Source organism: Heterocephalus glaber, unplaced genomic scaffold (assembly GCF_053883595.1).
Source record: "Heterocephalus glaber isolate CG9 unplaced genomic scaffold, H.glaber_assembly_v1.0 deba00000768, whole genome shotgun sequence".
Lineage (NCBI taxonomy): Eukaryota > Metazoa > Chordata > Mammalia > Rodentia > Bathyergidae > Heterocephalus > Heterocephalus glaber.
This window is the reverse complement of record NW_028258162.1, coordinates 12,220,520-12,237,795: the sequence shown is the minus strand read 5'-3', so window position 1 is coordinate 12,237,795 and position 17,276 is coordinate 12,220,520. Positions and strand designations below refer to the sequence as shown.

Below are 17,276 nucleotides of genomic sequence, written 5' to 3'. Positions count from 1 at the left end.
TCAGATTTTTTGAAATAGCTACTCTTTACAAAATTGAGGGGGCCAGGGATTTAGCTCAGTGACACCACGCCTACCTTGCAAGTGCAAGGTCCTGAGTTTGATCCCGGGTACCAAAAAAAAAAAAAAAGAAAGAAAAATTAGAAAATTCAGTTGATTACAATAAAGTTTCATTAATCAATTCTTATAATTTATATAATTATATATTATACATTATAATTATAGAACATAAATTATATAATATAAAAATAATTTTATGTAACATATTTAACCTGTATATTTATTGGTCTGTATAATATATAAAATATATATTTATATATTATAAAACACATGTTTATTATAACAGATAATTTTATATAACATTAAGAAATTAGAATAAGAGCAGTTGTCAGATAGTGTCATGATGTTTTTAGTTTGGAAAATATGATTAGTGAACCTCTATACAGGAGATAGCCAAGAATGATTTTGTGAAACTGTTGTGAGGAAATAGGCAGAATCAGTGGTAGAACAAACTACTTTTGCTAATATTTTTAGAACTTAAATTTTGTTTTTAAGGCAGAAGTACTTTTTTGCAAGTCAGTTAAGAGGTAATGTGGCTTTGTTAACTACCAGCCTACCTAGTAGTTTGTGGAAAGACCCTGTAAATAATACCAAAGTTACACTTATTTTAGTAGAGATTATATGGGTGGATTTGTCATGTCAGTGAGGAATAATTTAGGAAAGTGTTAAATGTTTAATTTTTGTTTTCCCACTCCCCTACATAGAACATCAATTGTTTTATGGATTAAAAACATTCTCAGCTATCTGCGAAAGTCAGCTTCTCACTTTCCTCTTTTTGCCCTGCCAGTGAATTGAAGTTTATGTGGTACACTTGGAGCAGTTCATCTTAAAGGCAATGCATTAGTAGTTTCACTCTGCCACATTTGAGTTATACTGAACAAAGTATAATTGGAGTCTCTTAGAATTACAGACTAGGAAGCAGCATGGCATAATGGAAGACCATGGCTTTTGGAGACATATTCCTTCACCTTAAACCTCCAAATTTCGATTTCCTTATTGTTGGGTGTAAGTGGGATAAACATGCCTTTCTTATGCGTGGCTCAGAGTACATACTGCAACAGAATCCCTGTCTTTATTTTTGTGTCCTTTTTGCTTCTATGTAGTGTAGTTTACAAAATTGCAGCTGAAGTTGTTTTTCTAAAGCCTAAAAGTAGTCATTTTTTCTTCCTGACCTTATTAGGCTCAGGATGAAGTCTGTGTTCCTGAACGTGCTTTCAAGAGCCCATAGAATTTCTTTAGCCTTGTGATCTTCCCCCCCCATCAGGCTGCTATTGAGGCTCCCTCCCCTCTAAGCTAATGTTCATGTTTATTTTAATTCTTCTTGGAACCCTTTACTCCTTGCCCCCCCCACCTCCATGCTTCCGTTGTTCAAAACATTAGGTAAGATAAAGTTCTCATGCCTTAAATAATGCACATGACGTAGTTAAGAGCTGTGTAAAGACAGTTGGGCCCGGTGAGGTGGCACATGCCTATGGTCCCAACACTTGGGAGGCTGAGACAGGCGGATAGAGTTCTGGGCTAGCCAGGGGCCCCTAGGGAGTTCAAGGCCAGCCTAGAACATAGCAAGACCCTGTCTCAAAACAAAATACTACCACCCCCTAAAAAAAAAAAAAAAAAAAAAAAAAGACCATTGGGCTAGGATTCAGACCTCAATTTAGTCCTGTCTCCTCCATTTACTAGTTAGGAAATCCTTAGAAAAATTAGTATCTCTGCTTTATTTAATTTCTTCATCTGTGAGACCAGGATATATGCTTAATTTACTGCAGGAACATGCTTTGAAAAGTAATTATAAATAACTGTTAAAAGCATTATCAAGCATATATTTTGGGTATTTATAAGATAGCAGCCTATCATGTTTGAAGAGAAAGATGATGCTATGGGCTGAATCCTCCCCTTCATATGTTGAATCCCTAGACCCCAAGTAACTATATAGAAAATAAAGCCTTTAAGGAGGTGATTCCCATTAACTGAGGTCATAGGGGTAAAAACCTGATCCCATACTACTGATATCTTTATAAAAAGGAAAGACAGGAGATACTGAGCTTTCCTTGCCATATGAGGACACTTTGAAAAGCTGGCTGTCCGCAAGCCAAGGAGAGATCCCTTACAAGGAGAAACTGAACCTTGCTTGAACCTTGATTATGGATTTCCCAGTTTCCAGAACTGTGAGAAAACTAAATTTGTAGTTTTAGCCACCCTGATTTATGATATTTTGTTAACAGCAGTGCTGGAGCCGACTAGTGCTGATTACAGTGTAATTGGCTAGTGGGAAAGGCTAACTAGAATGATTTTTTTTTTCATATAACATTTTAGTGAGTAAATTAGCAGATAGTTTAGAAGACAGCCTCAGTAGTTTGGTAATTACGCTTAGAGATCTTTTGTGTATGTGACCAGGGATATTACTATAAATTAATACTTTTAAGTTCAGCTAAGGCCCATTTTTGAAACTTATTTCCCTTCCCCATATGAAGTCATTTTGGATATATGTGGCTGTAAGCAATAAAACTCAGTTAGGCTTACACAGCAAGGAACACTTACTACATATAACAAAAAATTCCAAAGTAAGGTTGTTCCATGATTGGTTAGTTCTTTAGCTTAGTGACATCAAGGATTCAAGTTCTTTACATTTTCCTCCTCATCCTTGCTGAGATAGTAGTGAGTTGTATTATTTACCTTATTCTTATTGTCTGGGTACTTGCCCAGTGGTTTTCAGTAAAAATGTTACATGTTGATGAACTTTGGAAATGTCAGGAAAGAAAAGGGAATCACAAATCACTTAAAATCATCGCTTCTCGGCCTTTTGGCTAAGATCAAGTGTAGTACAAATCACTTAAAATCCAGCTATTTAACATAGTGTTCTATTTCCTTTCATTGTCTGGATGTATTAGCTTGTATAGGCACTAACAATACCAAATAAGGGATCACACCACACAAACAGATACGTATTACAGGGCTCTTTTTCCATTAAGAGATATAAAAAATTGTCCATGTCTTTAAAAGTTTTTAGGAAAATAATTTTTCCTTTATCATTGAAAAAATTGGATACATACCCCTACCTCACCAGATGACCAGTAAGATATTGGTATTTTCCTTCTGGATCTCTGTTTTGTATGTGTGTCTGTATACATGATGTAAAACATCAAGTATGTTGTAATTTTATAATCTGCTTTTATTATTGACAATTTGTATACCTTATTTGGTTCATACTCCTGCTACTTTCATCTCACATCTGTGGCCTTATGAGTAGTTCCATTTGATGAAGGTAGAAAAAACTTAGGCATAGTTGATAGGGTTCTACACCATACATTGGTAACACCTGCAAGTAGACATTAATAGCACCATAGTCACACTCAGAAGTGAACTTGGAGGACAGTAGTGAAGGGAAATTATTCTCCCAGCGGGTGAAGCTTCAAGCAGTTCATCTAGTTTTTCATTTTGTCTAGAAGAAAGGAAGTTAGAGATGAGGATCCTTTCTGATTCGTGACAGTAGTTAATAATGTGCTTGGCAGGAATATGATTGGGAATATGGAGAAATAGATATGTGAATATACTTCTGAGTGGGTGTAGAATAGTTAGTGTGTGTGTCTCCTCAATGTCACTTCTGGATTTCAGCTTCTTCATCCACCCCTCTTGCTGCCTGGTGGATTTATGGAAAAGATGTGATGAGGACAGGTATGGAGTTATCTATTCTTATAGTATTATTCTGTCATAAATTTTGATTTTGATAGGCATTGCATTGAATCTGTATAACAATTTTGGAAGTGTGGCCATTTTCACTATTGTTTCTTCTAATCCAAGAGCAAGGGATATCTTAACATTTTCTGATATCTTTTTCAATCTCCTTTTTCAGAGTACTGTAGTTTTCTATGTAGAGGTTTTTTACTTCCTTAATTAGATTGATTTGTAGGTATTTCATTTTTTTGGATGCTATTGTGAAAAGGATTGTCTCTAATTTCTCTCTTGTTTAGAGCTAGAGCAAAATGATCCTGGTGTTCTGGTATTTTCTTTAATACCAAAATATCTATCCATTGTGTCTTATTTTCTAAAAACAAGATGCTGGATTCATTATAAGATTAGTGAAACTTTTTTTTTTTAAGACAGTGTCTTGCTATGCAATTCAGGTTGCTCTTGAACACTAGGTAGCCCAGGCTGGCCTCATACTCTCAGGATCCTCCTGCCTCAGCCTCCCAAGTGCTGGGATTACAGGCATGCGCCATTACACCTTGTGTGAAACTAAATTTTGATGGCTTTTAGATTCAAACCTTTGCAAAGATTTTAAAACCAAGTGAAGTGTGAATTTATAAAACTAAATATATTTATTGAAGTTGAAGGATAGTAACATTGGAATTATATTTATACTTTTATATATTATATTATACTTACAGGGAAATAGTATTTATAATTATACTCATGTCTATCTGAATTTTGATAAACTTGAAATATTGCTGTCTGTTTTTTGGTAATTTAAAGGAACCTGTATATTAATTTTTTTTCTTGTTTTTTTTGGTACTGGAGGTTGAACTCGGGACCTTGCGCTTGCAAGGCAGGTGGCAGCAGCACTGAGCTAAATCTCTGGCCCAGTATATTAATTTGTTTTTAACAGAACCCAATACATTGATGTCCTGTTTAAAATCAAATGAGAAATTTGATTAAAGTAGGAATTAAGGAGAGTAGGTATCTAAAGCTCACTGCCATAATCATGAAGCTACTGAAAATTACTTTTTGAAAAGGATAGTAGGGAAGAATAGTATATGGGGAAATGATCATGGAGCTTATAGATTGTTAACTGAAGAATGGGCTCTGAGATATATAGTCATTATTTGTGTATACACACGTGTGGGATGACTTGATGAAAATACATTAAAATGTTATCCTGGCCCATTTGAATGATTGGACCATGATGCACATTTTCATTTCCCTTTTTTCTGTAATTAATACTTTGAAAATCAGAAAATTTGAAAAGCATGTAGCATTTGTTCTAACTTAAATTGTTTTACTTTTTAGGCATGGTTTTGACAAAGACATTCTCTTTCTCTTTTGGGATCATATAAGAAAGGGAGAAATATTTTTCCTGTAGTAGGTGAAGGTTGAGAGTGTGAGGGACAGGAAAGGGATTTAAGTAGATGTATGAGGGGTTCACCAGATTGAGAGAGACTGAAAGACATTGAGAGAGATGGGGGGGGATTGATTGTTTATAGCTAGTAATTTCTATTTCAGGCAGTGAAAAAAAAAAAATCTCTTCAGGCAGTGAAGAGATTACTACCTTTATGTGTGTGTGTGTGTGTGTTTTTTTTTTTTTTCCTTTGGTACCGGGGATCGAACTTGGGACTTTGTGCTGAGCTAAATCCCCGCCCCAAAGAGATTAGTACCTTCAGGGGCAAGAAAAGGACTTAAAGGTGTCACATATTGTAAGGTCAGACTGAGGCAGGCAAAGTTCACGCAACTTGTGATGAGTTTATTGCTGCCTGGGTGCAGATGGGCCAAGGGCAAGAAGGTTGTTGGCACTTAGAGGGTGATGGGTGCGGTTGTTATAGGGGAGTTTAGGTAGGGGAGCGGGCACTGGTTGACAGGGTAGAAAATTTCTAGGGCTGGCTGATAAACAGGGTGGTGTGGTAGGAGCAGCAGGGCAGCTACTGGCTTCCTGTTATCTCTGTGGATGCAGGTAGCTGGTCTGTTTGGGGGAGGGTTTCCTTCTGGTTGGGTGGTGGTCCAACTTGGGGGGACTTGTCAGTTATTGCTTGAAACGATTTTCTGTTCCAGCTAGCAGATTCTGATCTAGTAAAGCTTGATTTCCACAGGTTAATAAGGAGGAAGAAGAGACTTTTATGTGTAAGCCATTTATAAAGTTCAATCATCTAATGAACTTTCTGTTTAGTTTTGGATTCATTGTTTAGCTCTTTGAAATATAACTTTCCTTTAAAAGCTGAATATCTTTAATTCCATTTTAAGCAAACTTCTTCAGTGGCATAAGACAGGGATAGCAAATGGGTTTCACTGTCACATGTCAACTCCTAGGGCAATTTGTTAAGAGTATATAGACTTTGCTTGGAAGAGTGGTACAATTAATATCTTTTAGTTTCTTGAAGAAATGCTGGCTCTTTGTCTTATAATTTGTAATCCATTTTGTGTGACCCCTTAAAACCCTTATTTTGTACAGATACCGAGTATCTTAAGAGAGGAAGACTAACTCTTGCATACTGAATTTACAAACTTGAAATAAATTTGTAACAGTAATTTTGTGCAGGTTTAATTTTCAGATTTATGATCTTTAGAAGAAATTAATGAGAGCCAGGGATTTAGCTCAGTGGTGCCGTCTGCCTCACAAGCATAAGGTCCCAAGTATAATCCCCAGTACCAAAAAAAGAAAGAAATGAACAATGATGAATTAGAACTATACTTTGTGGGGGTTTTTTGTTTTGTTTTTTGTTTTTGGTACCGGGGATCAAACTCGAGTCTTTGCGCTTGCGCAGCAGGCAGCCGAAACCACTGAGCTAAATCCCCGGCCCTAGAACTATACTTTGAATAACGTGCTCATAATCCACATGTGCCTGTTGAGCACTTGAAGTAGTACAAGACTGGAGAAATGAATTTTAAAGTTAAACCTGAGTTATATTTTAAGTTTAAAAATGGAAGCAGTGGACCAAGGATATAGCTCAGTGGTGCCACACCTGCCTGGCAAATGCAAGGTTCTGAGTTCAATTCCTGGTACTGGGGGAAAAAAAAGAAGCATTGTAAAATACTGTTTTGTGTTAAAAACAACTTTATTTTGTTAGGACTATATTTTACTTTATTGAATTGGAACATGAATGGCCAATTTTTATGTCCAGACCTAGAAATGGCGTAATTTCACTAACATTTCATCGACAGTACTTAGTTCTGTGGTCATATAATAAGGAAGCTGGAGAAAAAAATGCAACTTTGTGCCTGAAAAGGAGAAATAGATCTTAGTTCAAAGCTGGCTTCTCTGCCACTCTCCTGGGAAAAGATGTGTACAACTGTATTCTGAAGACTGCAAAATAAGCAGATGACTACAATAGATGCCTGAAAAGAACCAAGGCTTACTCAAGACTAAGTCCATCTAGGTTTTTAAACAAATTGAGAATAAAATGGTAGTTCCATAGGTTCTTAAAATACCCATGGGAAACCTATTTTCTGTGGTTTACTATTAAAATGCTGAATATTTTCCCTCTAAAGTTGGAAACAACTCCTTCTGTTCAGTATTGTGCTAGAGTTCCTAGTCAGTGCAATAGAGCAAGGAAAAAACACAGAAGACGCGCCGGGGATTTAGCTCAGTGGTTTCGTCGCCTGCTGTGCAAGCTCAAGGACCCGAGTTCGATCCCCAGTACCAGGGGGAAAAAAAAAAAAGACGGCATATTGGAAAGGAAAAAGTAAAATAATTTTCACTCGTTAGACAACATGATTGGGTATGTAGAATATTCTGAAGCATCCACAAAGATGATTAAAGATAATAAGTAAATTTAGCAATGTTGCAGGATTGTAAGGTCAGTATTAAAATCAGTTGCCTATAAACTTAAATTTAATGCAAAACTTAATCTCTTGTCAGATTGGTGCAGTTTTTTTATTGAATTATGATTTTTTAATTGAAATAAATAATTATGTTTGTATTTTTATAGAAAATGTTTAGTGAATGTTAGTCTAAGTAAATATTAACTGTTTTTGTTTTTATTTCAGGCTACAGACAAGAGAAAAGCTTTAGAAGAGACCAAAGCTTATACAACCCAGTCTCTAGCTAGTGTTGCTTATCAAATAAATGCATTGGCCAACAATGTACTCCAGTTGCTGGACATCCAAGCTTCTCAGCTTCGGAGAATGGAGTCTTCCATCAATCATATCTCACAGGTAATACCCTGTAAGAAACTCTAAATTCACATTTAATCAAAAGCACTGTATATCTAAAAGGTATAGCCACCCATTGCTTAATGCCAGACTCATGCTGAGAAATCTGTTCTTAGGCAGTTTTGTTTTGCAGAGTTGTACCTACACAAACCTACATGGTATAAGCCAGTCTCTTGATTTGGCCTCTTGATACATTCAAGAACATACGTAACCGCCGCCTGCCTCGCAAGCGCAAGATCCCAAGTTCAATCCCTGGTACCAAAAAAAAATACATAAGATATATGAGGCTCCTTCTGGTGTAACATGTATTGTTTTAATAAGTAGAAGCAATGTACTCTAATATGACAAAGGTATAATATAGTAAGTAAACTAGTAATCATTTATTATCATTATCAAGTAGTATGTAATATGCATCATATATGTGCAATCCTTTTATATTACTGGCAGTGCATTAGATCCCAACATCACCACAAAATACATGAGGAATGCATTGTGCTAGGGCACTGCAACATCATTTGGTGATAGGAGTTTTTCAGTGCTGTCTTATGGGACTGCTGTTGTATGCTTGGTTCACAACAGACAAAACTGAATGTGGTAATGACTGTAGAGAGCCTGGAAATGAAGGACCCCTTACTCATCATCTTACTGGTTGTCATCGTTATCACTTATACCTTCAGTTTTGTTTTGTTTTTTTTCTTAAGTTCTTTTATTGGTACATTTTAGGTATACAATTCATTTACATTTATCGTTGGGTGCTTGTACCTGTACACGATGTATCTTGATTCTTATTTTTCCCTATTACCTGTGCACCCTTCACCCCCTCTGCCCTTCCCTATTTGCATAGACATCATTTCCATTTTTTTTTTTCTTTTCTCGTACTTTTTCCTTTCCCCTTCCCCTCCCACTTCTCCTACCTCTTTGGACCTTTTTTCCTATTTCAGATTATCAGTTATTCATTTTAATCATTTTAATCCTTATTTACACTCTCAGTTTCTCACACCAGAAAACTATTTGGTATTTACACATGTGTGTCCTATTTATTTCACTTAAGAGGATGGCCTCTATATGCATCCATTTAGCTATAAATGACTAGTTTTTTGTTCTTTATGGCTGAGTGGTACTCCATTTTATAAAAAAACCACATCTAGGGGCTGGGGATTTAGCTCAGTGGTTCTGCCGCCTGCCTCACAAGCGCGAGGTCCTGAGTTCAATCCCCGGTACCAAGAAAACACAAAACAAAAAAAACACATCTTTATCCAGTTTCCAGTTGATGGGCACTTGGGCTGTTTCCAAGCTTTAGCTATTACGAACTGTGCCGCTATGAACATGGGTACACATATATCTCTGTGGTATGATTCTTTTAATTCTTTTGGGAAGATACCCAGCAGGGGAATAGCTAAGTCAAATGGCACCTCTAGTCCTAGTTCTTTGAGATATCTCCATACTGATTTCCGCAGTGGTTGCACCAGTCTGCACTCCCACCAGCAGTGGAGCAGGGTTCCTCTTTCCCCACAGCCCTGCCAGAATTTGTTATTAGTTGACTTCTTGATAGCAGCCATTCTTTCTGGGGTGAGGTGGAATCTCAAGTGTTGTTTGCATCTGCATCTCTCGAATCACCAGTGATATTGAACATTTTTTCATACATTTATTTGCTGCTTTAACTTCTTTGTCTGAGAAATGTCTGTTCATTTCAGATGGCCATCTTTGAATTGAGTCTTTGAATTTGAGGGGTCTGATTTTTTTCAGTTCTTTATATATTCTAGATAGTAGTCCTTTGTCTGAGGTACAGCTGCTAAAAATTTTTTCCCACATTGTAGGTTGTCTGTTAGCTCTGCTGGTGGTTTCTCTTGCTGTGCAGAAGCTTGTTAATAAGATGAGATCCCAGTTGTCGATTCTTTGTGCTAGTTCCCATGCTACTGAGGTTTTGTTCATAAAGTCTTTTCCTATCCCAATGTCTTCAAGAGTTCTGCCTAACTTAACTTCCAGAAGGTTTAGTGTTTCTGACTTAATATTTAGATCTTTAATCCACTTCAATCTTAGTTTAGCGCATGGTGATAGGTATGGGTTTAGTTTTAATCTCTGGCAGCTTGAAATCCTGTTTTTTCCAACACCATTTACTAAATAGGCTGTGTTTCCTCCAGCAAGGGTGTTTGGCTCCTTTGTCAAAGATGAGGTGGCTGAGTGTTTCTGGAGTTGCTTCTGCATCTTCTAATCTGTTCCACTGGTCCTCAGGTCTGTTCTTTTGCCAGTACCATGCTGTTTTTATCACAGTAGAAAAATATGGAACGCTTCACGAATTTGCGTGTCATCCTAGCACTGGGGCCATGCTAACCTTCTCAGTATCGTTCCAATTTTAGTATATATGCTGCCGAAGCGAGCAGTACCTTCAGTTTTGAGTTCAGTAGTCCTACCATTTTTTTAGAAGTCTCTGTAAAACTTGTAATAATATATTACAAAATTGACTAAGTCATATTTAAGTGTACAGTTCAGTGGCATTACGTGCGTTCACATTGTTCTACACCTCTCATCGTTGTCCTACTCTTCTAATAGCTTTTGAGGCAAAATAAATTGAACATAATTAAAGTTTACAGTTTAATGAAGTTTGACACACACACACACACACACACCCCCATGGGACCTTTCGCACAGTGAAGATAGTGAGCATGTGCTCCCTTGTAATCTTTCCCTTCCTACAGTCCCCTGTCCTCAGGCTTTCTGTCATTATAGATGATATTTTCTAGATTTTATAAAAATGGAATCATGCAATAAAAACTTTTCTTTTTGGCCTGGCTTCTTTCACTCAGTATAATTATTTTGAATGCATCTGTGTTGTTAAATGTAAAAACAGTTCATTCTGGTTTTTTTGTTTGGTTTTTTTGGTACCAGGGATTGAACTCAGGTCCTTGTGCTTGCACAGCAGGCAGCGAAACCACTGAGCTAAATCCCCGGCCCTCATTCTGTTTTATTGTTGAGTGGTTTCAGTTGTTATGTATTTTGTATATCCACATGTTTTTGGAAATTTGGTTTGTTTCCATGTTTTGGGTTTTATAAATAAAGCCTCATGTGGACATGTGTGTATAGAATTTTGCATGGTGAATTCTTTGTTCATTCACCAACGAGAGTACATGTCTCTGAGGAGAGGGCATGGTTCCTGCGGCAGGTGTTTAACTTTCAGAAACTCACTTGTTTTCCCAAGCAGTTGCACCTTGTAGTCTTGGTTTGCTGAGAGTTCTTTTCAGGAATGGGTGACAGACTTTGTCAAGTGCTTGTGTTTTTTTTGTTTTCTTTTGTTTTGTTTTGTTTTTGGTACCGGAGATGGAACTTGGGCCCTTGTGCTTGCGAGGCAGGCGGCTGTCAAGTGCTTTTTGTCCACTTGGTGAACATACTTTGTTTTAGTCTGTCAATATGGTTAATTAATTAAATGGTTAATATAGCTAATTAAATTCTTTTTTGTTATTTTAATGTTAAACTGTGCTTGCTTTTCTGGGGGGATAAATTTGAGTGATGTATTATGTATTATCACTTTCATAGATTGTTAGCCTTAACTTAAGAATTTTTCTTATATTCCTTTGAGCATTATTGGTTATAGTTTACCCTTTCTATTGTTTTGGTAATGTTTTTGATTGTGGTGTGTATATTATACTAATTTTATGGACTATGTTGGGCAGTATTCCACTTGGACCTGGAGTTTTCAGTGGAAATGTTTTTAAGTGCATATTTAATTTCTTTAGTAGATATGGGTTATCCAATTATGTTTATTCTTTTTTTTCTTTTTTTTTTTTGGCACCGGGTATTGTTTATTCTTGAGTAACCTTTTTGTCTTTCCAGGAATTTAGATATTTCAACTAAGCAGTCAAATTTCTATCTACTAGCATAAAGCTTTTTATAACAATTCCATTTCCTTTTAATATCTGTGAAATCTGTATGATGTCATACTATTTATTTTTGATACTGGCAATTGTGTCTTCTCTCTCCTTTAACTAACTTACATGTTTAACAATTTCATTGATCTGAAAAAACAGCTTTTTTGTTTTTGTTTTGGTATTTTTGGGAGCAGGATCTTGCTGTGTAGCCCAAGTTGGCCTTGAAGGGAGGATCTTCCTGTCTCAAGCATTTGAGTGCTGGGATTTGCATGGGCATTATGCCTGTCCTTTTGGTTTTATTAGTCTTCTGTGTTGTTTTTGTTTTCTGTTGCATTGATTTTCATTTTTTGTTTTTGTTTACTTTGGAATTAATGACATATTATAGTGTTTTTTGTTGTTTCTTTTTTGGTACCTTGGATTGAACTCAGAACCTTGTGTTTTCAAGGCAGGCACAGTGCCACTGAGCTAAATCCCCAGCCCCATACTATACTTTCTTAAGGCAAAAGCCAAGGTTAGCTTGTACAATGTGATGCCTCGATATATATGTATATAGTACATTGTGGAATGATTACCGCTATAAGGCTAATAACATATCCATTGCATTACATAGTTAACCTTTTTTTGGTATGGTGAAAGTATTTAAGATCTATTCTGTTAGTAAATTCCAAGTAAACATTACCATGTTATTGACTGTAACAGTTGCCATGTTGTACATGAAATCTCCAGAATTTACTCATTCTACATAATTGAAACTTTGTTCCATTTGACCAACAGTTTTCCATTTTCTCTGTTACCCAGTCCCTGACAACCAACATTCTGTTTTCTGCTTTTACGAACTTGACTTTTTAAAGTTTTACCTCGAAGAAAGAGATCATTCAGTATTTGCCTTTCTTTATCTAGCTAATATTTTACTTAGTGTAGTGTCCTCCAGGTTTATCTACTGTATCATGTTGTGAATTGCAGGATTTTTTTTAAAGATTAAATAATAGTCAACATGTATTGCATAGGTAGAGTACACACATCTACACACCCACACCCCTATCCACACCACATTTCCTTAGTCCATTCATCCATTGATGTTTTTAAAAAAATTTTATGTTCAAAAGAAACTAGCTTTTAAAAGAGATCTAATGTTAGGAAAATAATTTCTTTATACTTACTTATAGTTAGCATTTCTGAGCACAAAAAATATTTTTATATGATTCAGGTCCTTTTAAGTTTATTGGAAGTTATTTTATAGCCCAAGTTGTGATGATCTTTATTTCTCTGATATTCAGACACGAAGTATTGTGCTATCCTGGCGGTGGTGAATTCTTTTGGCTTTTTTAAATTTTGGGGTACTGGGGACCGAACTTGGGTCCTTGCACTTTTGCAGCAGGCGGTGAAACCACTGAGCTAAATCCCTGGCCCTCTTGGCTTTTGTATGCCTGAAAAAAACTATTGCCTTTTTTCTTCCCTTTTATTATTGTTGCTAAAATAGATATAACATAAAACTTACTATTTTAACCATTCCTAAATGTACAAATTAGGTAGCTGCGTGTAGTGGTGCACATCTAATCCCAGCACTTGGGAGACTGAGGCAGGAGGACTGCCTTAAGTTTGAGGCCAGCCTGGGCAACATAGTGAGTCCAAGGACAGCTTGAACTATATAGGGAGACCCTGTCTCAGAAAACAAAACAAAACAAAAAAGCAAAATGTATAAATAAAGTGGTATTGGGCCGGGGATGTAGCTCAGTGGCACTGCACCTGCCTGGAAAGCACAAGGTCCTGAGTTCAATTCGTGGTGGGAGGAGCGGATACAAATTAAGTGGCATTAGTACATTTTTGTGCAACCATTACCACCGTCTATCCCCAGAACAGTTTTGATTTTCCTGAACTCAAACTGTACTTGTTAAACAGAGTCTACGTCTCCTACTGTCTGAACCCTTGGCAACCACAGTTGTACTTTCCATCTCTATGCATTTGTCTGCCCTAGGTTCTTCCCACAAGTGAAAACAGTATTTGCCCTTTTGTGACTGGCTTATTTCACCATATGATATTTCATCCATATCATAACCTGTATCAGAATACCTTTCCTTTTTAAAGATGAATAATATTCTAAGGTGTATGTGTACTACGTTTTGTGTATGGACACCTGGGTTGTTTCTGCCATTTGGATTTTGAGAATAATACTGTTATAAATCTGAATATACAGCTACCTCTTAGAGACCCTATTTACTTCCTTTGGCTATAAACCAAGAAGTAGAATTACTGGATCATATGGTAATTCTGTGTTTTTAATGCATGATGTGATATCTTATTTTCCTTTTAGATTTTAGAGTAAAATTGATAAGACTGGAAATTTGCTCAATTAGTATTTCATATAAACAGAATCTAGTGCAAAATGATCCATCCTCAGTCTTGATGACTTGTACAGTGCCTGGCAGGTGATTGGTCTGCAATGAATACTTCACTGCATACCACTTAGAACTTCTTTATTGGGAGAATACCGTGTAATATCATCTTCATTTTTGTTTGGGGTTTGTTTTTTTGGGGGGGGGTACCGGGGATGGAACTTGGGACCTTGGGGTTGCGAGGCAGGCTCTGGAACCACTGAGCTAAATCCCCGGCCCTCATCTTCATTTTTTTCTCAACCACTTTGTTCATTTATGTTAATAAGTTTGCCTTCACCGTATTCCTCTGGTTTTATGTCTAGTCTTTCAAGTGTGCAGCAGGGTCAACATTCTTACAGTGAGCTGTTTCTTCTTCAAGCCCACTTAGATTAAATTCCAGTTTCACCACTAAATTAACACTTGTCATTCCTTTGTGGTAGTTTCATCTTCATTGGCCAATTCTCTTTTCAATATCTTGTTTTTAGAAAAGGTCACAGTGACTTATTGTTGGGAGACAAGGATGTAACAGAACCATGTACTTTGCAGTCTATGGAAGAACCAAATAGTAGAGGTATAATTTCACCAAATAAACTTTGAAATGGTGACATGATTGGTCATGTGTTATTCATCTGTTATTTATGTGGTGATTTGTGGACTGTAGATCTAACAGCAAATTTTGTACTTTATGCAATAACTCACATTTCTTGTGGAACTGAAATTTGAGCTGTATTGTTGAGAGATTGGTGCTGTTTAACTAAAATGTGGGAACTGAAATTCATGCATAACAGAAATGACAAAGCAGGGGCTTCCTGTATGTGTTTCTTTAATAACAAATATTTTAAAATTATTTCTCCCTTTAATTATGTATGTTCCCTGTGTTCTACTGAATCTATTAAAGCTTATCAAATTAAATGTTCATTCTTTGGAAGATACTTCGTATAATTGAAGATTTCAAAAATAGTACTCATCAATTGAGGGTGATGGAGAAAAGTTCTTTTCTGTGTGAAACTTGTAGCTTTCTGTTTGTATATTGGCGTGTTTTATGTTCATCAAGATTTTTTTTTTGGCGGGGGATACTGGGGATCCAACTCAGGACCTTGTTGCTTGCAAGGCAGGCATTGGCACTACTGAGCTAAATCCCTGGCCCAAGATTTGTATTTTAATAATTGTGCCCCCCTGTTTTTCTTTCATGGATTGAAAGTTACTAATTGCTTTCTTTGGTAAAATACTGACTAGTCATTTCTGCTATGAATATTCACTTCCTATTTTGTAGGGTTTTAAAATTTAATAGATTATGTTTCGTGTGACACAGTGTTTATATAAAAATACTAATCACTTTTTTTTTTTGAAAATATAGAAAGTAGTATTAGGAGAAGGTAACTTTAAAAATTTTTTAAATCACCCACTTTCTGCTTTATCATAATTACAGTCTTTCCTTTATAAAATGCTTAGAAATATCTGTACATCTGTACTGATTTCCTTTTCCATTGGCAGTTTTGGGTTTGTCTCAAATTACAGAATTTAAAACTGAAAGAGATAGTAGGTCATTTTATTTAGCCTCTTATTTTATAGTTCATGACACTGATACCCAGGAAAATAAACACTTGCTGAAGTTACAGATGGCTAGAATACCATTAGAAGTCAAAAGCTGAGTATCTGGCCTCATAGATAACCCATTGCTTTTCTTGTCTGTACTACAGTATTTCCTAATTAAAAAATTGAATCTACAAAATTTAGGAATTAGGCGAGTTGTCCCATTCCCTGTCTATTTATGCGTTATGTGAGTGAAACCTTACATAATGAATCCTCTAAGTACACTTTTAAGAGCTGGCTGTGGTGGTGCACGCCTGTACTCCTAGCACTTGGGAGGCTGAGGCAGGAGGATATCCATGAGTTTGAGGCCAGCCTGAATTACAAAGTGAGACCTTGTCTCCAAAAAACAAAGCAATTTCTTTAGGGAACCCGGTGTTATACAGGCAAGCCTCGTTTGTATAGGGACTGGCGAAGTAGGGCGGGCTCCAAGAAGGGAAGTGCTAGTTGAAGCAGTAGTCTGGGTTCTCAAATGTTCTGTTCTTAGGGTCCTTTTTCCTGTTAAATTATTGAACCTCTTGAAGGGCCTTGGATTATGTAGGTAGGCCTTGCAATATTTATAAAAAATTAAAACAAATGAAAACATTTGTTTTCAACTCATTTGTTAAAATAAACTCATTATAATTGATACAAATAGCATTTTAATGCAAAACAGCTATTACCAAAACAAGAAATTTTGTGAGTTGTTTTATGTTTCCTCAGATCTCTTTTATGTTTATAGAAGAAAACTGGATTCTCTCGTCTGCTTCTGCGTTCAGCCTGTTGTGACAGTTTTGGTTTTGTTGAATGATAGGAAGAAAGTTTGGCTTCATGAAGTTAGAAAAAATAGGAACTTGGGGACCCCAGGGTCTTTAAACCACAGCTGAAGAACCAGTGCTTTATGTGGTTGCTAGAGTTCAGTCTACGGATATGTGCTCCCATTATCATCCAGTGGCCATGATCGTCTTTGTCTTCCACCACCCCACCGCCCCTTCTTTTGGGTAGTGTTCACCATCGAGCCCAGGGTCTCATGCACACTAAGTATGTACTCACTTCTGAGCTTCATCCCTAGCCCATGTACTCCCATTAAACAAACAAACTCTCGGTATGTCTTCACCTATAGGTTCTTTTGGCTCTTTGTCATAGTTTTTGGTGCATCTTTACTGACTTTAGTGATATTTTTGGTACTCTTATCTGTAATAACAAGGGACTTCTGCTAATCCCTAATGGCTTCTTCATATTTGGCTGAGGTTTTTTCAACTAGTTTCTTAAAGGTGTTTCATGAATTTGAAGATCCAGAATGCTTTTTCAGATCTCTTTACTGCTTGTTACCAGCTGTTTTGTCCTTCTCCCGCTCAGATTCATATGTTGAAATCCTAACTCCTCGTAGCTCAGAATGTGACAGTATTTGGAAATAGGATCTGTACAGAGAGAGTTAAGTTAAAAGGAGGCACTAGAGTGGGCCCTATTCTAGTGTGATTGGTGTCCTTAATAAGAAGATGAAATTTAGATACAGAGATACAGATCGAGGACCTCCTGAAAACAAAGGCAAAATAAC

The 17,276-nt window shown here is 36.6% G+C and overlaps 1 protein-coding gene, 1 non-coding gene and 1 pseudogene across 13 annotated transcripts in view; 2 read left to right on the top strand and 1 right to left on the bottom strand.

The window, feature by feature from the left end:
• Abi1 (abl interactor 1) overlaps positions 1-17,276 on the top strand; it is a 119,168-nt gene that overhangs the window by 52,652 nt on the left and 49,240 nt on the right. For all 12 annotated transcript variants that reach the window (XM_004859898.4, XM_021240509.2, XM_004859895.4 and 9 more), the window contains exon 2: positions 7,750-7,917. In XM_004859898.4, coding sequence (XP_004859955.1) covers positions 7,750-7,917 — 168 coding nt within the window. The remainder of the gene's footprint in view (positions 1-7,749; positions 7,918-17,276) is intronic.
• LOC147829099 (U2 spliceosomal RNA) lies at positions 2,842-2,924 on the top strand (annotated as a pseudogene).
• On the bottom strand, positions 10,189-10,295 carry LOC147829098 (U6 spliceosomal RNA). Its single transcript, XR_015449718.1, has one exon. It is a non-coding gene; the product is annotated as a U6 spliceosomal RNA (small nuclear RNA).